The sequence below is a fragment of the Rhinopithecus roxellana genome, chromosome 16, assembly GCF_007565055.1.
Source record: "Rhinopithecus roxellana isolate Shanxi Qingling chromosome 16, ASM756505v1, whole genome shotgun sequence".
In the NCBI taxonomy this organism is placed as follows: Eukaryota; Metazoa; Chordata; class Mammalia; order Primates; family Cercopithecidae; genus Rhinopithecus; species Rhinopithecus roxellana.
In genome coordinates, this window is record NC_044564.1 from 14,998,027 (window position 1) to 15,019,662 (window position 21,636).

Below are 21,636 nucleotides of genomic sequence, written 5' to 3' on the forward strand. Positions count from 1 at the left end.
GTGGGTGGCTCAGCGGTGCTGGCTACAGGGGTGAACCTATTTGGAGGGCAGGAGGATGGGCTGAGGCTGGGATCCTTGTGCTCAGGACCTGGGGAATGGGAGGAGGGAGCCAGCCTTGGAGGCCTGCTCCTTCCAGCTGCCTCTGTTCACAGCACCAGTTCCAGCAAGAGGAGCCCTGCGGTCTCAGCCTTGCACCCACAAGTACCCCTGCCAGTGCCCTGCCTGGAGGGTGGTGGGCTTGGAGGTAGAGCTAGGAATTGGGGGCAGCTTGGCTTTTTGGCAAACAGGTTCTCTTTTGTGAGGATGGAGGCCGTGCCACCCAGAAAGGCAGTAGCCCTGTGTCAAGGGCAATTAATGTTTAGGTTGACCCTTAACTTGAGCCTGCAAAGCTGTCTTCCTGTGGACAGGCAGGACAGTATGTCTGGACAAGGGCCCTGTGCCCTGTCCTCGGTCAGCAACTGATGAGGGGTCGTGGGAGGCCTCAGCCTTGAATGGATACCATCTTATAAATGGCGCTTTCTTGTGTAAGCATGGGTGGGGGCCCCGGAGGTCCTGGAGTAGCTGTGGGCTCTGAAGGCAGACCACAGATTCAAGGCCGTTTACGTGAGCTTCAGCACAACACTCAGCCCCTCTGAGCCCTATTTACTTTGTATGGAAAAATGGAGATTTGGCCAGGTGTGGTAGCTCACACCTGTAATCTCAGTGCTCTGGGAAGCCAAGGTGGGTGGATCACTTGAGGTCAGGAGTTTGAGACCAGCCTGGCCAACATGACAAAAACCCGTCTCTACTAAAAATACAAAAATCAGCCCGGTGTGGTGGCGGGCACCTGTAGTCCCAGCTACTTGGGAGGCTGAGGCAGGAGAACCACTGGAACCCGGGAGGCGGAGGCTGCCGTGAGCTGAGATTGCGCCACTGTGCTCCAGCCTGGGTAACAGAGCGAGACCCTGTCTCAAAAAAAAAAAAAAGAGAAAATGGAGCTTTTCAGAAGAGCTCCCTACTGGCGGATGCAGTGGAAACTCCCTGTTCTACTCTCTTTGTGGGTGCGAACTCATTGAATCCTCATGACAACCCCACGAGGGAGGTGTTACTGCCACCCCCATTTCACAGATGAAGGAACAGCGAGAGTGGACGCCAAGGAGCTGCCTGAGACCACGCAGCTAGGGCAAGGCGGAGCCAGGATTCGAACTCTGGCCACAGAACACCTCTCGCCATGGCACACTCTCAGTCTTGAGCCTGAGACTGTGGGGCCATGTGCAGTGTCCAATAACATTGGTGACTGTTACTGAGAAGGTCACAGTCCTCTGCTCCCCAGTCCTGGGTGCCCCGGGCAGGAAGTGCCCCCCTCCCCACCCCGGAAGTCTCAGGACAGTCAGTGTTTTCTGGCCCACAATGAGCCCATCTCATTCCCTTTGAGGAGGGGCCGGCTGCTGCACCCACTGCACGGGCTCATCATGCAGGGTGGGCAGTGGCTTCTCTGCACCCCCACGGGGACAGGGAGGCCCCATGCACTCTGGGCATCAGAATTCGGGTCTTCTGTGGGTTCTCCACGTTGCAGCAAACCAACGGCGCTCACATCCTGCCTCCTGGGGCTGAGACAGCAAAGCAGGAAATTGCATAACAGGCATTGCTGGCCGCGCTCCACGCAGATGGCTTCTGGGTGGTGCAGTTCACTGTCATGGTTTGGCTTCTCGGTGTGGAGTCGGCTCCTGAGCGCTGCCCATGAGAGACCATGGTGTGTGTGTGTGTGTGTGTGTGTGTGTGTGTGTGTGTGTGTGTGTGTACAGAGAATGGGGTGCAGGCCTAACCTGACTGCAGGGTTTCAGAAGCTCAGGGGCTCAGGAGAACAAAGCCTTCATGCAGAGGCGCAGTGAGACAGAAGACGCAGCCGAATCTGTGAGTAACAGTTTCAAGAGGGAAATGTACAAGGACGGGGGTTGTGAGTAAAGTGGATTCCAAGTGGCATTTAGTCACACAGTGGAAGCCCTCTAGCCTCTCCAGCTGACAGCAGGTGAAATTTAGAAGTCCAGACTGGGAGAAGAGGCATAGACGGTAGACTCTGCCCAGCTGTCACGGGTTCCTCGCCAGGATCCGGGCCTGAGAAAGCCAGCTGTCTGGGCCAGGCCAGGCTCACCTGCCTGAGACATCCAGGGTCTGGGAGAAGCAGCTGCACAGCGACCCCATACACCTCCACCTCCCACCTTCGAGGTCACTTCTCAGGAGAGTCCCTTTTGCTCTGGAGCTGTTTTAAATGGAACAGAGACTTGCTGTAGGCTGGGCCATGAGGCCAACCAGGAAAGCCCCTTTTGGGGCCCTAAAGAAGACAGTCTCATCAGGAACTGCAAAAAAGGTGATGGCCTGGCCAGGCGTGGTGGCTCACACCTGTAATCCCAGCACTTTGGGAGGCCAAGGAGGGTGGATCACGAGGTCAAGAGTTCAAGACCGGCCTGACCAACATGGTGAAACCCTGTCTCTACAAAAAATACAAAATTAGCCGGGCATGATGGTGGGTGCCTGTAATCCCAGCTACCCAGGAGGCTGAGGCAGGAGAATCACTTGAACCCGGGAGGCAGAGGTTGCAGTGAGCTGAGACCACACCACTGCACTCCAGAGCCTGGGTGACACAGTGAGACTCCATCTGAAAAATAAATAAATAAATAAAAAGTGTGATGGCCTGTGGCGCTTGCAGGCCTTCGGAGGTTTCTAACCGCCCAGGTGATCTTCTGTCACCTCTGGCTTGGTGGTTCTCTCCGTCATCCTCTATCCTGCTTGGGCGCTGCCACAGAAACGGCTTCCCACCTGGTTGGGGTCTGGGCATAGGATGAAAGCAAATATTTTACTGTGTGATAGTCCAAAAATTGCCCATCAAGATCACAGGGCACAACCAGCCACTCCGGTGCTGTCCAGGCCCCTTCCTGCCACTGCCAATCCTTCAAGTATGCTCTTCCCTTTCAATCAATGAGGACGCTGCCCCACAGAAGAGACCAAGGAGCTTGCCAAAGGCCACTTTTCTGGGAAGCTTGCAGAGCTAGGCTGGTTTCAAACACCCAGCTTTTGACCCCATTCTTTGTCTCTGCTCCTTCTGTGACACCCCAGCCTTCTGGTACCCCAGTTCTACCAGGCTGCCCTCAGCCGTTCTGTTGCTAAGGTTCCCCAGCATGATGCTGAGTCCAAGTCCTTAGCAGCCCTGTTGATCCTGGATGATGGAAACTTTTTTTTTTTTTTTTTTTTTTTTTTTTTTTTTTTTTTTTTTTTTTTTTTTTTTTGAGACGGAGTCTTGCTCTGTCACCCAGGCTGGAGTGCTGTGGCCGGATCTCAGCTCACTGCAAGCTCCGCCTCCCGGGTTCACGCCATTCTCCTGTCTCCGCCTTCCCGAGTAGCTGGGACTACAGGTGCCGCCACGTCGCCCGGCTAGTTTTTTGTAGTTTTTAGTAGAGACGGGGTTTCACCGTGTTAGCCAGGATGGTCTCGATCTCTTGACCTCGTGATCCGCCCGTCTCGGCCTCCCAAAGTGCTGGGATTACAGGCTTGAGCCACCGCGCCCGGCCTTTTTTTTTTTTTTGAGACGGAGTTTTGCTCTTGTCGCCCAGGCTGGAGTGGAATGGTACAATGTTGGCTCACTGCAACCTCCGCCTCCCAGGTTCAAGCAATTCTGTCTCAGCCTCCTGAGTAGCTGGGATTACAGGTGCCCCCCCCCACCACGCCCGGCTAATTTTTGTATTTTTAGTAGAGATGGGGTTTCACCATGTTGGCCAGGCTGGTCTTGAACTCCTGACCTCAGGTGATCTGCCTGCCTCGGCCTTCCAAAGTGCTGAGATTACAGGCGTGAGCCACCACACCCAACCGATGGCAACTGTTAAATGCAAGCCAACACATTGGAGCGAATGAACTCCATCTGTGTGCCTGTGTCCAAGGAGGTGAACCCGAAATCAACATGGGAATTGGCGAAGGTCAGCCCAGTTCCCTTTGGGCCCAGACGGCGCGACTTGGAATGCAGAGACAGGATTATTTCCTGCATCAGCCTGAGCCCTGGTTCTTAATTTCATGTTCCCTTTTTAATCAGACAGAAGAAGGGTGGCGCGGCTGGGTGTTTACGGCGGGCCAGATGCAGCTGGGAGCCCTGCACTATTCCTGGCTGCCACTTGTCTTGCTGAGTGAGATCGGGCTTGTCGCTCAACCTCACATGCCTGAGCTTCCTAATCGTCAGGCCAGAGACATGCGAACTTATCCTGTCCTCCACTGTCCGGGGCCCAGCAAAGGTGTAGCAGTTGTGCTCCGTGTTAAACATGCAAATGGGGCCCCCAGAATAATCCCACTGAGCCCCAGGGCTTAGCTCAGCCACCAGGGACTCTTCTCACTAAATACGGCTCAGGTCTTCTGCAACATCTAGACCACAGGGGCCTGGCTTAGTGATGTGGGATGCTCAGCATCCATGACAAATGCAGACTGAGTGGTGGTCAGTCACACAAATGTATTTAAATACTTTACCCCAGCTTTATTGGGATACAATTCACATACCACACAACTCACCCATTTAAATGGTACAGTTCTGGCTGGATGTGGTGGCTCCTACCTGTAATCCCGGCACTTTGGAAGGCCAAGGTGGGCAGATCACCTGAGGTCAGGAGTTCAAGATCAGCCTGGCCAACATGGTGAAACCCTGTCTCTACTGAAAAAAATACAAAAATTAGCTGGGCCTGGTGGCGCACGCCTGTAATCCCAGCTACTCAAGAGGCTGAGGCAGGAGAATCACTTGAACCCGGGAGGCAGAGGTTGTGGTGAGATTGAACCACTGCACTCCAGCCTGGGTGACAAAGACTCCATCTAAAAAAAAAAAAAAAAAAGTGTATGGTTCTGGCTAGTGCAGTGGCTCCTGCCTGTAATCCCAGCACTTTGGGAGGCTGAATTGGGAGGATCTCAGGCTCAGGAGTTTGAGACCAGCCTGGGCAACATAGTGAGACCCCATCTCTACAAAAAAACTTAAAAATTAGCCAGGCATAGGGCAGACTCAGTGGCTCATCCCTGTAGTAACTCCAGCACTCTGAGAGCCTGAGGCAGGTGGATCACAAGGTCAGGAGCTCAAGACCAGCCTGGCCAAGATGAGAAACTCTGTCTCTAATAAAAATACAAAAATTAGCCGAGCGTGATGGCAGGCGCCTGTAATTCCAGCTACTTGGGAGGTTGAGTCAGAGAATTGCTTGAACCCTGGAGGCAGAGGTTGCAGTGAGCCGAGATTGTGCCACTGTGCTCCAGACTGGGCGACAGAGTGAGACTCCGTCTCAAAAAGCAAACAACAACAACAACAAATTATCCGGGCACAGTGGCACATGCTCATAGTCGTGAGCCATGATCGTGCCACCGCACTCCAGCTGGGCGACAGTGAGTCCTTGTCTCACAAAATAAACGCAAATAGAAAGTGTACGATTCTACGGTTTTAGTATATTCACAGGTACGGACAATCGCCTTAGCCCAGTTTGGCTCTAGAATAAAGTAACCATAGACCGGATGCCTCATCAACCACAGAAACCAATCCTTCACAGTTCTGGAGGCTAAAAGTCCAAGATGAAGGCGCCCACAGCTTCTGCGTGGTGAGGGCCGCCTCCTGGTTCACAGAAGCGCCTCCTAACTGTGCTCCATCACCTCCATGTGCTGGAGGCCGGAAGGCAGGTCCAACAGCCTCTGGGGAAGGAGCAGCTGAGGAGCCCAGAGTAGCTGAGGAGCTGGGAGGCCCACACCGGCCTGCTGGGGGCTTCAAATGTTCTTTTAGGAGTGACAAGGGAATCGGCTTGCCCAGTTCTGCAGCCCTGGGGGCCACAGAGGACCTGAGCACAGCTGGCGTCTCTGCTCAGGGCTCCAGCCTCCATCTCTGGGACTGAGCCCCTGTGGATGCCTCACTCCACCCGAGGTCACTGTCTTACAACGGTAGCTTTCCAGAAGGCAGCTGGCCATTGACGAGTGACCAGGCGGAGACGGTGAAGGCCAGAAGTTCCGCCAGAGGCCGCGTGCCAGCCCCTTGCCTGTGAGGGGGGCCTGGGTCTCTGGTCTCCCCAGGACGGTGCTTCCCCTTGCAGTTGGGCCTGGAGGCTGGAGAGGGTCATGTGAGCCCTCCTGGGCGAGGGGTCCCTCTATGGCTGTGACCTTGAGCAAGTCCCCCTCCTCTCAGGTCTCGGTTTCCTGGGACACAGACTGGGGATGGACGTGGTTCCTCACCTCACAAGACTGCGGAGGCACGTGAAGCCGATGGTCCTGAGCATCTGGACAAGTGCCCAGCCCAGAGTAAGTGCTTAGCAAATCCAAGGGATTTGGCGGCACCGCTGAGCCTCAGTTTCCTCATCTGCAAGACAGGGTTACGCTCTGGTCACAGGGAGGAGGGTTCCGTGGGGTCATCAGGCAAGGCCCTCGGCACAGAACCTCCAGTAGGTCAATAACAGATGTTAGCTGTTATTGAGCTGGTAACGGGATGATAAAATGGTTTTCTTGACTGGGCGCCGCAGCTCATGCCTGTAATCCCACCACTTTGGGAGGCCGAGGCAGGAGGATTACTTGAGCCCAGGAGTGGAAACCAGCCTGGGCCACATAGTAAGACCCCCATCTCTACAAAAAATAGAGAAAATTAGCCCAGCGTGGTGGGGCATGCCTGTAATCCCAGCTCCTCTGGAGGCTGAGTCAGGAGGATTGCTTGAGCCTAGGAGTTCAAGGCTGCAGTGAGCTGTGCCTGCACCACTGCACTCCAGCCTGGGTCACACAGTGAGACCCAATCCCCGCTCCTCCCCCCAAGAAAGCTTTTATTTGCTGCCCTAATTTTAGCTGAGACTTTGAGGGGACAAAATAATCCAACGGACTTTGGGAGGCCGAGATGGGCGGATCACGAGGTCAGGAGATCGAGACCATCCTGGCTAACACGGTGAAACCTCATCTCTACTAAAAATACAAAAAAATAGCCGGGCGAGGTGGCGGGCGCCTGTAGTCCCAGCTACTCCGGAGGCTGAGGCAGGAGAATGGCATAAACCCGGGAGGCGGAGCTTGCAGTGAGCTGAGATCCGGCCACTGCACTCCAGCCCAGGCGACAGAGCAAGACTCCGTCTCAAAAAAAAAAAATAAAAAAAAAAATAATCCAATGGGTGAGGTCCCCCACCCCACAGGCCATCTTGCTGGACGTACTGGGGGCTGTGCAGCGCCGTGGACGGCATCTGTCCAGTGCCCACTTGGTATAAATGAGGTAGATGGATGAGGTGGGTGGAAGAAAGGCCCCTGGCCGAGATGCTCATGTGGATCACGTGTCCCTTGGAGGGTGGGCTGCCTCCTTCCTGGTTGCAGCCTGACCAAGGTGGGCAGCCAGTGCCTAAGGCTTGATCGGTGTTAACCACAATCACTGTCATTGGACCCATCATGAAAAGCATAGGTGTGGTCGGGTGCAGTGGCTCACACCTGTAATCCCAGCACTTTGAAAGGCCGAGGGGGGTGGATCACCTGAAGTCAGGAGTTCGAGACCAGCCTGGCCAACATGGTGAAACCCCATCTGTACTAAAAATTCAAAAATTAGCCAGGGTGGTGGCAGGCTCCTGTAATCTCAGCTACTCAGGAGGCTGAAGCAGGAGAATTGCTGGAACCTGGGAGGCGGAGGTTGCGGTGAGCCGAGATCGTGCCACTGCACTCCAGCCTGGGCAACAGCGAGACTCCATCTCAAAAAAAAAAGCATAGGGACATGTGGCTCCTGGAGTCAGAACCGTGGCTGGCCGCCTGCCTCCTTGGCAGGCAGTCACCCTCCTGGAGCTGCAGAACTTTTTCATCCTATAAATCTGAAACTACATGCATTAAACGATAGTTCCCCTTTCTCCTCTCTCTCCAGGCCCTGGCAGCCAGCACTCTGCTTTAAGAGTTTGCCCTTTGGGCCAAGCACGGTGGCTCACGCCTGTAATCCCAGCACTTTGGGAGGCCGAGGTGGGCGGATCACGAGGTCAGGAGATCGAGATCATCCTGGCTAACACGGTGAAACCCCGTCTCTACTAAAAATACAAAAAAAATTAGCCAGGCATGGTGGCGGGTGCCTGTAGTCCCAGCAGGCTGAGGCAGGAGAATGGCGTGAATCTGGGAGGCAGAGCTTGCAGTGAGCCAAGAATGTGCCACTGTATTCCAGCCCGGGCGACAGAGCGAGACTCCATCTAAAAAAAAAAAAAGTTTGCCCTTTTTTTTTTTTTGAGAGGGAGTCTCGCTCTGTCACCTGGGTTGGAATACGGTGGAGTTCAGTGGCGCATCTCAGCTCACTGCAACCTCTGCCTCCTTGGTTCAAGCAATTCTCCTAACTCAGTCTCCTGAGTAGCTGGGATTACAGGCGCCTGCCACCACGCCTGGCTAATTTTTGTACTTTTAGTAGAGACAGGGTTTCACTATGTTGGCCAGGCTGGTCTCGAACTCCTGACCTCAGGGGATCCACCCTCCTCGGCCTCACAAAGTGCTGGGATTACAGGCGTGAGCCACTGCGCCCAGCCTAAGTCTTAAGAGTAGGAGTAGGGGAGGTGATGTTGCTCAAACTCTTTTTTTAAAAAAAAAAAACAGCTTTGTTTAGGTATAATTGACATATAATATGTAAAGTGAACAATTTTTAAATTTTTATTTTTAAGAGACAGGGTCTTGCTGTGTTGTCCTGGCTGGAGTGCAGTGGTATGATCGTAACTCACTGTAGCCTCAACTTTCCGAGCTTAAGCCATTCTCCTGCCTCAGCCTCTGGAGTAGCTGGGACTATAAGCACAAGCTACCAAGCCTGCAATTTTTTTTTTCTTTTTTTTTGAGACAAAGTCTTGCTCTGTTGCCCAGGCCAGAGTGCAGTGGTGTGGTCTCGACTCACTGCAACCTCCGCCTCCCAGGTTTAAGTGATTCTCCTGCCTCAGCCTCCAGAGTAGCTTAGATTATAGGCACCTGCCACCACGCCTGGCTAACTTTTTGTATTTTTAGTAGAGACGGGGTTTCACCGTGTTGGCCAGGCTGGTCTTGAACTCCTGACCTCATGATCTGCCCGCCTTGGCCTCCCAAAGCACTGGGATTACAGGTGTGAGCCACCGTGCCCAGCCTAATTTTTGCATTTTTAGTAGAGATGGGGTTTCGCCACATTGGCCAGGCTGGTCTCAAACACCTAAGTTCAGACAGTCTTCCCACCTTGGCCTCCCAAAGTGCTGGAATTATAGGCAAGAGCCACTGCACCCAGCTATTAATACTTTCTTTTATGGATTATGCTTTTGGTCTAAGAAATCTTTGTTTAATCCAAGATTACAAAGATTTTCTCCTATGTTTTCTTCAATAGTTTTAGATTTTACATTGATGTCTATGGTCCATTTTCAATCAGTTTTGTATGTGCAGGGCAGGAGTCAAAGTTCTCTTTTTGGCACTTGGAGACTTTATCGTCCCGGCAGCTTTTGTTGCAAAGCTGTCCTTTCTCGCTGTGTCACCTTCCACCTTTGTCGAAAATCAAGTGACCAGATACATGTGGATGTATTTCTAGATGTTCTATTCTGTACAATTAACCTATGTTTCTTTAAATCTTGACACCAGGACCACATGGTCTTGAATAATGTAGCTTTATGTCTTTTAAAATAATAGTTGTATATATTTTGGAAGTACATGTACTATTTTAATAAAATACATAATTTATTTTTATTTATTTATTTGTTTGTTTATTTATTTATTTTTGAGATGGAATCTCCATCCGTCTCCCAGGCTGGAGTGCAATGGCACGAACTCGGCTTACTGCAACCTTCGCTTCCTGGGTTCAAGTGATTCTCCTGTTTCAGCCTCCTGAGTAGCTGGGACTACAGGCGTGCACCATCATGCCTAGCTAATTTTTGTATTTTTAGCAGAGACAGGGTTTCACCATGTTGACCAGGCTGGTCTTGAACTCCTGACCTCAAGTGATTGGCTCCCCCTCCATCTTCCCAAAGTGTTGGAATTACAGGCATGAGCCACTGCACCTGGCCACATTTTATAGTCTTAAAGAAAAGAAGTGTAAGTCCTCAAACTTTGTTCTTCTTTTCCAAAATTTTATGAAATATTTATAACTCCTTTGCATCTCCATATGAATTTTAGAATCAGCTACCAAAAAAAAAAAAAAAAAGTCTGTCGGGATTTTGATTTTGATTGGGACTACATTGAATCTATAGGTCAATTTGGAGAGAAGTGGCAACTTAACAATATGGAATGCTCTGATTCATGACTGTGTGTCCCCCATTTATTTAGGTGTTCTTTAATTTCAATCAGCAATGTTTTGTAGTTTTTGGTATACAGTCTACAGTCTTGCACATCTGTGTTTTTTTTTTTTTTTTTTTTTGGAGACGGAGTCTTGCTCTGTCACCCAGGCTGGAGTGCAGTGGCTCAATCTGGGCTCACTGCAACCTCTGCTCCTGGGTTCACGCCGTTCTCCTGCCTCAGCCTCCTGAGTAGCTGGGACTACAGGTGCCCGCCACCACGCCTGGCCAATTTTTTTTTGTATTTTTAGTAGAGACAGGGTTTCACCGTGTTAGCCAGGATGGTCTCGATCTCCTGACCTCGTGATCCGCCCACCTTGGCCTCCCCAAGTGCTGGGATTACAGGAGTGAGCCACCGCGCCTGGCTGCACATCTTTTGTTAGATGTATACTTAGGCAAATCATATTTTTGCTGCTATTGTAAATGATACTGGAATTTTGAATTCCAATTTCTGATTATTTATTGTTAGTATTTGGAAGGACAATTGTTTTCTGTTTATTGAGCTTGTATTGTGAAGACTTCTTAAGTTACTTACTGGTTTTAATAGCTTTTTCTGGCCGAGTTTAGTGGCTTACGCCTGAAATTCCTATACTTTGGGAGGGAGAGGCAGATGAATCGCAATCACTTGAGGTCAGGAGTTCCAGAACAGCCTGGCCAACATGGTGAAACCCCATCTCTATTAAAAGTACAAAAATTAGCTGGGTGTGGTGACGCATGCCTGTAATCCCAGCCACTCTTGGGCTGAGGCCCGAGAATTGCTTGATCCCAGGAAGTGGAGGTTGCAGTTAGCCGAGATCACGCCATTGCACTCTAGCCTGGGGGACAGACTGGGACTATCTCGAAAATAACTTTTTCCCTAGATTTCACAGGATTTTCTAAATAGATGATTATGTTATCTGCATGTAAAGCCTGTTTTACATCTTTTTTCTTTTTTTTTTTTTTTTTTTTTTGAGACGGAGTCTCGCTCTGTCGCCCAGGCTGGAGTGCAGTGGCCGGTTCTCAGCTCACTGCAAGCTCCGCCTCCCGGGTTCACGCCATTCTCCTGCCTCAGCCTCCCAAGTAGCTGGGACTACAGGCGCCCACCACCTCGACCGGCTAGTTTTTTGTATTTTTAGTAGAGACGGGGTTTCACCATGTTAGCCAGGATGGTCTCAATCTCCTGACCTCGTGATCCACCCGTCTCGGCCTCCCAAAGTGCTGGGATTACAGGCTTGAGCCACCGCGCCCGGCTACATCTTCTTTCTAATCTACATGCCTTTTCTTTCTTTTCCTTGCCTAAGGGCGTTGGCTAGAACCTCACATGCAATGTGAATAGAAGTGGTGAGAACGGATATTCTTGCCTTGTTCCCTGTCTTGGGAACTCTATCTTCACCATTAAGTACGATGTTAACAGTAGGTTTATCTTAGATGCCTTTTATAAGGTGGAGGAAGTTCCCTTCAATATCTAGTTTGCTGAGAGTTTTTATCAAGAATGGACATTGGGTTTTATCAAATGCTTTTCCTGTATTTATTGAGATAATCATTTAAAAAATTTTTTTACTCTGTTAATATGGTGAATTGCATGGATTGATTTTCAAATGTTGAATCAACCTTGAATTTCTGGAGTAAACCTCACTTGGTCATTAAGTGTTATCGATTTTATAAAGTATTGGATTTGATTGCTCAAAGCTTGTTAAGATTTTTTCTGTTTGGCATTTTGTAGGAAGAAAAAACTTCTTTAAATAAAATAAAATAAGAATTTTCCCATTAATCTTGATGGATATTTGTTTGTAGCTTTCTTTTCTTATATGTCTTTGTTAGGTTTTAGTGTCACAGTAATGCTAGTGGTCATAGAATGAATTGGGAAATATTCTCTTCTCTTGAATTTTCTGGAAGAGTTTGCATATAATTAATATTATTTCTTCCTTAAGGAAGAGTTCTAGGTTTGGTAGAATTCACCAGAGAAGACATCTGGGCCAAGAGTTTTCCTTATGAGTAAGTTTTTGACAATAAATTCAATTTCTTTAATAGGTATAGGGATATACAGGTTATCTCTTGCTGAGTGAACTTGGATAATTGTTGTTTTCAAGTCATTTTTCTATTTCATTGAAGTTGATTTTAATAGAAACATACATCATATTCCCTGATGTTCTTTTTTTGTTTGTTTGTATTTTGTTTTTTTTTTTTTTTTGGGACGGAATCTTGCTCTGTCGCCCAGGCTGGAGTGCAGTGGCCGGATCTCAGCTCACTGCAAGCTCCGCCTCCCGGGTTTACGCCATTCTCCTGCCTCAGCCTCCCGAGTAGCTGGGACTACAGGCGCCCGCCACCTTGCCCGGCTAGTTTTTTGTATTTTTTAGTAGACAGGGTTTCACCGTGTCAGCCAGGATGGTCTCGATCTCCTGACCTCGTGATCCGCCCATCTCGGCCTCCCAAAGTGCTGGGATTACAGGCTTGAGCCACCACGCCCGGCCAATGTTCTTTTTAATATCCAAAGAATCTGTAGTGACATTGTCCATCTCCTTCCTTGACATTGGTAATCTGTATCTTATCTCTTTTTTCCTGATCAGTCTGGCTAGAGTTTAATTAATTTTTTCAAAGAAACACCTTTTGATTTTATTTTTTTTTCCTATTTTTGTCTTGTTTTGTTTACATCATTGATTTCTGCTCTGATCTTTATGATTTCCTTTCTTGTTATTTATTATTTTTCTTTCTGTAGTTCCTAAGATAGCTTTTTACTTTATTTTATTATTTGATTTTTCATCTTTGAGACAGAGTCTCACTCTGTCACCCAGGCTGGAGTGCAGTGGCGCAATCTCAGCTCGCTGCAACGTTCGCCTCCTGGGTTCAGTGAATCTCGTGCCTCAGCCTCCCTAGTAGCTGGGACTAGAGGTATGCACCACCATGCCCAGCTAATTTTGTTTTTGTTTTTTTTGTTTTGTTTTGTTTTGTTTTAGACGGAGTCTCACTCTTGTCACCCAGGCTGGTGTGCAATGGCACATTCTCGGCTCACTGCAACTTCTGCCTCCCGGGTTCAAGCAATTCTCCTGCCTCAGCCTCCCAAGTAGTTGGGATTACAGGCGCCTGCCATCATGCCTGGCTAATTTTTGTATTTTTAGTGGAGACAGGGTTTCACTATGTTGGCCAGGCTGGCCTTGAACTCCTGACCTCAGGTGATCCACTTACCTCGGCCTTCCAACGTGCTGGAATTATAGGCATGAGCCACTGTACCCGGCACTTTTTCTTATTTTAATATAGGCATTTAGTGCTATGAATTTCCCTGCAAGTACTACTTTAGCACCTCAAATTGTGATGTTATGTTTTCATTTTTCATTAAAATATTTTCTAAGTTCCTTTTTTTAAATAATGTGTTATTTAGCCTCCAAATAGTTGGAGATTTTTCTGGTTGTCTTTCTGTTACTGATTTCTGATTTAATTCCATTGTGGTCAGAGAACATATTTTGTGTAAGTTGAATCCTTTTAAAGTCATTGAGACTTGTTTTATGATTTAGAATATGGCCTTCCTATTTGTGTGCACTTGAAAAGAACACATATTCTACTGACGCTGGGTGGAGTGTTCTACAAATGTTAGTTAGGTTCAAAGTGTGTTGAGGGCATTGTTCAAGTCTTCTATATTCTGATTTATTTTCTGTCTATTTGGGTTGTCAATTTTTGAGACAGGGTGGGGTTCAGTGACTCCTGCCTGTAATCCCAGCACTTTAGGAGGCCGAGGTGGGAGGGCTGTTTGAGTCTAGGAGTTTGAGACCAGCCTGGGCAAACACCCTTCTCTATAAAAAATGCAAAAATTAGCCAGGCATGGTGGTGTGCTCCTGTAGTCCCAGCTACTGGGGAGGCTGAGGTGGGAGGATTGCTTGAGCCCGGGAGGTGGACGTTATGGTGAGCTGAGAGTGCACGACTGCACTCCAGCCTGGGTGACAGAGTGAGACCCTGTCTCAAAAAAATAAATAAATAAATACAAAGATTGAGACAGGGCTGTTGAAACCTCTGGATATATCTATTTCTCCTTGTAATTCTAATGGCTTCGCTTCATGTATTTTAAAACTCTGTTATTAGGTACAGAAACACTTAGGACTCCTGTTCTCTTCCTGAATTGATACATGATGAAATGACCGTGTTTATCCCTGACAATGTTCTTTGCTCTGAAATCTACTTTATCTGATATAAATACAGCTACTCCAGCTTTCAAAAATAGTTGGCATTAGCATAACTCTTTCCCCATTGTTTTCTTTTTTTTTTTTTTTTTTTTTTTGAGACGGAGTCTCGCTCTGTCGCCCGGGCTGGAGTGCAGTGGCCGGATCTCAGCTCACTGCAAGCTCCGCCTCCCGGGTTCACGCCATTCTCCTGCCTCAGCCTCCCGAGTAGCTGGGACTACAGGCGCCCGCCAGGTCGCCCGGCTAGTTTTTTGTATTTTTAGTAGAGACGGGGTTTCACCATGTTAGCCAGGATGGTCTCGATCTCCTGACCTCGTGATCCGCCCGTCTCGGCCTCCCAAAGTGCTGGGATTACAGGCTTGAGCCACCGCGCCCGGCCTGTTTTCTTTTTAATCTATTTGTGTCATACTTGAAATTAGTTTCTTGTAGGCAGCATATAGCCGAGTCTTGCTTTTTTGGACCATTTCTATTTTATGTGATTATTGATATGGTTGACTTTAAATCAATCATCTCACTGTTTTCTCTTTCTCCTATCTGCTCTTTCTTCCTTTTTATCCCCCTCATTTTCTGCTTTCATTTGGATGAGTTTTTGTGATTTTATTATGTACCTTTTGTTGGCTTATTAGCTATAACTCTTTGTTGTGTTATTTTTGTGCTTGCTTTAGGGTTTTTTATATCCTTTTTTTGGGGGAGGGGACGGAGTTTCACTCTGTCACCCAGTCTGGAGTGCAATGGGGCAATCTTGGCTCACTGCAACCTCCTCAGCCTCCTGAGAGTAGCTAGATACAGGCACCTGCCACCATGCCTGGCTAATTTTTGTAGTTTTAGTAGAGATGAGGTTTCACCATGTTGGCCAGGCTGGTCTCAAACTCCCAATCTCAGATGATCCACCCTCCTTGGCCTCCCAAAGTGCTGGGATTACAGGCGTGAGCCACCACGCCCAGCTGTCGTCATACTACATTTTCCGACATATATCATAAACCCACAGTACATTGTTATTATTTTTGCTTTAAACAGTTATCTTTTAAAGAGATTTAGAAAAGCCCCTATACCCCAATCTTTACATTTACTCATGTAGTTACCATTTCTGATCTTTTTGCATTTTTCTCTCCATCTTTTTTTCAGGGACTCCAATTACACATATATTAGGCCACTCAAAGTTGTCCCACCATTTACTGATGTTCTGTTCCAAATTTGTTCAGTCTTCTCTCCGTGGTGGTTCATTTTGGGGAGTTTCTATCACTATGCCTTCAAGTCAGGTTCACTCATCTTTTCCTCTGTCATGCATATTAGCCTATTAATCCCTCCCAGGTGTTTCTCAGATACCATCATTTTCATCTCTACAAGTTCAGTTGGGATCTTTTGTATCTCTTCTATGCTTCTATTCAACATGTTTAATCTTTCCTCTAGCTTCTTGGAAATACAGAGTACAGTTGTGATCATGGTTTTCACGTTTCCGACTGCTAGTTTTTTAATCTGCATCATTTCTGGGCCCATCTCATTTGTTTGAGTTTTCCCATTATAGATTATATTTCTTTGCTTCTTTGCACGCCCAGCTAATTATTTGTATTTTTAGTAGAAACGGAGTTTCACCATGTTAGCCAGGCTGGTCTTGAACTCCTGACCTCAAGTGATCTGCCCGCCTTGGCCTTCCAAAGCGCTGGGATTACAGGCGTGAGCCACTGCACCTGGCCACTTTCTCACATTCTAACAGCTGCAGATATAGTATATGACTAAGTGGGAAGTTTATATTTTTTATTATTATTTTTTGAGACAAGGTTTCCATCTGGTGTCCAGGCTGGAGTACAGTGGTGCCATCAGAGCTCACTGTAGCCTCAACCTCCTGGGCTCAAGCGATCCTCCTACCTCAGTCTCCTGAGTAGCTGGGACTACAGGCACATGCCACCATGCCCAGCTAATTTTTTTCTTTTCTTTTCTTTTTTTGTAGTGACAGGGTTTCCCTATGTTGCCCAGGCTGGTCTTGAACTCCTGGACTCAAATGATCCTCCTGCCTCAGCCTCCCAAAGTGCGAGGATTACAGGGGTGAGCTATTGTGCCCCGCCCAAGCAGGACTTTTTTGTTTTGTTTTTGTTTTTTTTAGACACAGCCTCATTCTGTGGCCCAGGCTGGAGTGCAGTGGTATGATCTTGGCTCACTGCAACCTCACACCTTCTGGGTTTAAGCGATTCTCCTGCCTTAGCCTCCCTAGTAGCTGGGACTACAGGTGCTTGCTACAACATCTAGGTAATTTTTGTATTTTTAGTAGAGGTGGGGTTTCACCATGTTGGTCAGACTGGTCTTAAACTCCTGACCTTAAGTGATCCGCCCATCTCAATCTCCCAAAGTGCTGGGATTACAGGCATGAGCCACCGTGCCTGCCCTTAGTCTGTTTCTGTAGGCTCATGAGCTGTTTCTTCTTCTGGTAGTGGATTTTGACCTTCTTCCTCTTCTCCAGGGTGGCTGTCACCACCTGCTACTTCCAGGCAACCTTGTGAGCCAGTCGCCCCAGGTGCACAGACCTTCTTAGAGGCTTGAAACACAGCCTTAACGGCAGCGGGAACCACCCTCCGCTTTTTTTCTTTCTTTCTTTTTTTTTTTTTTTTGAGACGGAGTCCCGCTTTGTCCCCCAGGCTGGAGTGCAGTGGCTGGATCTCAGCTCACTGCCAGCTCCGCCTCCTGGGTTCACGTCATTCTCCTGCCTCAGCCTCCCAGTAGCTGGGACTACAGGCGCCCGCCACCACGCCCGGCTAATTTCTTTTTGTATTTTTGGTAGAGACGGGGTTTCATCGTGTTAGCCAGGATGGTCTCAATCTCCCAATCTTGTGATCCACCCACCTCAGCCTCCCAAAGTACTGGGATTACAGGCATGAGCCACCGCGCCCAGCCCCGCTTTTTCTTGTCATAGGGTGGTGAGATCCCATCAGACACGTGGAGGTGGTCTAGGGCAGCCTGGCCGCACTTAAGTCTTTTTAAATTTAAATTAAAATTTTTTTTTTGAGATGGAGTTTAGCTCTTGTTGCCCAGGCTGGAGTGCAGTGGCATGATCTCGGCACACTGCAACCTCTGCCTCCCGGATTCAAGTGATTCTCCTGCCTCAGCCTCCCGAGTATCTGGGATTACAGGCACCTGCCACCACGCCCGGCTAATTTTTGTATTTTTAGTAGAGACAGGGTTTCACCATGTTGGCCAGGCTGGTCTCGAACTCCTGATCTTATAATCTGCCTGCCTTGGCCTCCCAAAGTGCTGGGATTACAGGTGTGAGCCACTGTGCCTGGCCAGTCTTTTTTTTTTTGAGACAGCATCTTGCTCTGTCGCTCAGGCTGGAGTGGAGTGGTGAGATCTTGGCTCACTGCAACCTCCTCCTCCCGGGTTTAAGCAATTCTCCTGCCTCAGCCTCCTGAGTAGCTGGGATTACAGGCGCCCACTACCACGCCTGGCTAATTTTTGTATTTTTAGTAGAGATGAGGTTTCACCATCTTGGCTAAGGCTGGTCTTAAACACCTGACCCTCAGGTGATTCACCCACCTCAGCTTAAAAGTTCTGGGATTGGCCGGGCGCAGTGGCTCAAGCCTGTAATCCCAGCACTTTGGGAGGCCGAGACAGGCGGATCACGAGGTCAGGAGATCGAGACCATCCTGGCTAATACGGTGAAACCCCGTCTCTACTAAAAATACAAAAAAAAAAAACTAGCTGGGCGAGGTGGCGCGCCTGTAGTCCCAGCTACTCCGGAGGCTGAGGCAGGAGAATGGCGTAAACCCGGGAGGCGGAGCTTGCAGTGAGCTGAGATCCAGCCACTGCACTCCAGCCCGGGCGACAGAGCAAGACTCCGTCTCAAAAAAAAAAAAAAAAAAAAAAAAAAAAAAAAAAAAAATTCTGGGATTACAGGCATGAGCCACCATGCCCCGCAGGCCTCGCTTAGTCTTAAGGATAGCACGCCCCACACTGTCTGCCTAAAGACGTGGCTGGGGGCCTGGAAGTGGTAGGGGCTGCCAGAAAGGTTGGCATTCATCCACTTGCAGGGGAAGGATAGGCACTTTCACTTGTTTCTGTAGAAACTGCTAGAAACATTGATGCCCTTGCCACCCAGGGCCACCACCTCTTGGTCCAGCGGTACCTGTTTGGCTGTGATGGCCAGGCAGCCCAGGCAATGGCCTCAGCCACTGCGCACCAGGGCCCGCCCTTTTGCTACCTTTGACAGCCGCCCATTACAGGGTGCTTTTGTATTCCTATGCGCTCCTCGGGCTTTGTTCTGGGCTCTTACTTGGAAATCGTTTGATTTGTTTGGGTCTTGCTTTTAAGCATTGTGAGATCCAAGCGGCATTCTGGGTGGGACTCATATGCTCCCAGCACCAAGGCAAAACATTTCTGAGCACTGTATCCAGTGCGAAGTGATTTATGAGGCTTTCCACTTCGGCCGGCAGGAAGAGGCACTATTCTTCGCCCTAGAGTTCTGAAGAGTTTGCCTCTAATCCTTTCATGTTATTTTCCTTCTCCAGACTCAGGATTTCCTCACATGTATCAAACTGAGCAGTACTCAGTTGAATACTCGAGATGACCCTCTGCAAGGGTCCAGAGTTCTCTCTGTGTGAGGCCCTCTCCCCCCCAGTCATCTGCTTTGTAAACTCCGGGAGACTGCCGGGCTCCTCGTGGGCTCTCCTTCCATGCACTGTGATCTGGACACTTTCTCCAGGCGGTAACTGGGGCAATTATATGGCTCGTTCATTAGTTTCTTGAATCTTGGGGATCACTGTCCTTGTCTGATGTCTACTGTCTTGATACTTTTTTTTTGGCAGTCTCACTCTGTCACCCAGGCTGGACCTTTGGAGGTCCCTGAGCCCCATTCCTGAAGTGAGTGCTGCCGGTCAGCTGTGGGATCAGGGAAGACTTCGTGGAGCACTGGTGTCTGTCTGCTGGGGCCTGTGTCTCTCCCTGTAAAGACAGGGAAGCCACCGTGAGCACTGCAGTGACTGTGCCAGGCTCTGCCCTGAGCCCCGTGCAAGCCCTGCCCTATGAGGCACACGGCACCTGTCCCATTTTCACTGGGGGCAGATGGGATGACTTGCTCCAGCTGGTGAGTCTCAGAGGATGGCCTCCTCCCCAGGGCCTCCTGCACCCAGTCTGCACTCTTCACCACTCACCTGGCTGCCCTGCTCTAGTGCATTCCTGGGATGAGACCCAGAGGACCCCTGGGCAGGGTGGGGGAGCCCTGGTCTTGCTGTGCAGCTCTGGTGCCATTAGCTGGCCCTGTGCCCTTGAGCTGTCTGAATACTCGCTACCCCTTGTCATCTCCTGCGGGGTTCTGGCTTTTGAACAAGTCTTGGCTTCTTTCTAGGAAGTCGTGCTGTGAGTCATTTATCAACAGTTCCTGACTCTTGCTCTGTCCTGGCACTGCCCTCACGGAGCTGCCCGTTGCTGGGACGGACTAGATAAATGAATGAAACCACGGACTACACGAGCAATTACAATTGCGATGGAGGCCTCAAAACAGCAGCGCAGCAGTGCAGGAGCACACAAAGGCAGCCGGTGCCTGTGAGTGGGTCAGCCCACCAGGAAGGCTCTGCAGGAGGGAGGTGGCGCTTAAATGGAGACCTGCAGGATGAGCAGGAAGGGACAGAGGATGGAGCGGTCCCGTGGCGAGGAGGAGAATGGGCCATTTAAGGAGCAGAGAAGTGCAGAGGGGCCTGGAGAACCGCGGGGAGATGAGACGTGGAGGGGGCAGGAGATGGGAGAAGGGCCAGACAGGAGGGCCTGCAGGCACTGTGAGGGCTGCATGGCAGCCAAGTCCCCTTCTAGCCTTCCAGATGGAAAGGCACTAGGCGAGGTGGAGAAAGCCAACATCCAATGGGCCACAAAGCAAAGCTGCTTCTGCACCCTCATGGGCCAAGATACCAGCAAGGTGAGGTCACCTCCAGCCAGGGCCGGGCTCGGCTCTTGTCTCATGTGCTGGGGCTCCCGCCTTCCATCCACAGCCCACTTGCTCCCCCCACCCCTGCCTGTGGCCTCTGCAGCTGGCAATCTAGGCCCAAAAACAATGCAGAGAATCTCCGGCCGGCAGGGGCTGCGGTATGGATGGGCTTCTATTTATAACAGTGCAGCAACTGCCACCTCAGTGGGCCTGTGGCCTGACCTCTGGTGGGACTCTGGCAAGCCTCAAAGCCAGACCCTGGAGGAGACAGCAGAGGAAGGGCAGATGACACAGCTGAAGGGTGTGGAGCCAGCTGCTCCCACCCTGGCGTCCTCATCAGGACCCGCAAACCCCCATCTGTGTGTGGTTCACACCAACATAAGCTAGACAGGCCCGGCCTCTGTCCAGCCCCCCTGGGCTGCCGTTTTAGACAGATCATGATCACAGATACAAACAGGCGAGAGGAAGCAGAGGGGACAGGTAACTTCATCGTGTCAGAGTATCTGCTGTGACTGATGTCAAGGCCAGCTTGTTTTCACAGGGTGGTCTGTTGGTCGGTAAGGGGTTCAGCAATGTTGCTGGCACCAGCAGGCAGGATTTCTTTGGAAATGAACAGGTATCTTGGAGAAGAATCAGGAGATCCAATGGTAGCCAGCCAGGGCCTGGCAGGAGTGGGAGGGAGGCACTGCCTGGGCCCCAGTGCCGGTTCCGCCCCTCATTCTCTTGTGAGACTTGGGCAAACCGCTTCCTGGCTCAGCCTCATTTTCTCCTCTGAAAGCTGTGGGTTATAGTATGTGGCTCACAGGGTGAAATGTGAAAATGTCAGTGAAGTGCTTAGCATAGTCAGTGCCTGGCATGCTGTAAACATCCAGTGAATTGTTACTATTACAAAGCAATTTTAAAAAAGGAATGTGTGTTAGAAACACAACCAGCAGTAAGTGAGCTGTGCTTCCGTCCAGCAACATCCACGAGGCAGCGGTTCCCAGCCTGAGTGCCAACGACCCCGGCTCCAAGGAGAAAGGTTCTGAGGCAAACGTATTTGGGAAATAGCAGACTGTTTCCTCTTACTGATTCACAAAACACATTTGCATATTAAAGGCTCAAAAAGGTATTTTTTATAATAAAAAGATGCTAAATTTTGTTCCATCCACTCTTCCTCAACTTATTTGGCCACAGAGCCCTCACCTTTTTTTTTTTTCAGAATACTAACTTCCCATAGCAGACATTTTGAAAACGGCAGAAGTTTGGGGGTTGATACACCCTCCATCCAATTGCTCCTCCTTTTTTCCCCAGGAGAAAAGTAGAGAGTGATGTTGAGGCAGAGCAATGGGGATGCACACACAGGAATTCG

General features: G+C 49.6%; 1 protein-coding gene across 6 annotated transcripts in view; it reads left to right on the plus strand.

The window, feature by feature from the left end:
* Positions 1 to 1,440: 1,440 nt before the first annotated feature.
* Positions 1,441 to 21,636, plus strand: part of LOC115893912 — a 40,432-nt gene continuing 20,236 nt past the window's right edge. Inside the window, exons 1-5 of one of the 6 annotated variants that reach the window (XR_004053933.1) lie at positions 1,441 to 1,893; positions 6,161 to 6,273; positions 12,143 to 12,206; positions 19,174 to 19,451; positions 19,713 to 21,449. Coding sequence is in view for 2 of the 6 variants with exons in the window: in XM_030919320.1 (XP_030775180.1) it covers positions 19,962 to 20,672 (711 nt within the window). In the remaining 4 variants the exon portion in view is untranslated. Of the gene's footprint in view, positions 1,894 to 6,160; positions 6,274 to 12,142; positions 12,207 to 19,173; positions 21,451 to 21,636 lie in introns of those variants that run through there. The other 5 variants (XR_004053932.1, XR_004053934.1, XM_030919320.1 and 2 more) reach the window with 5 other exon arrangements.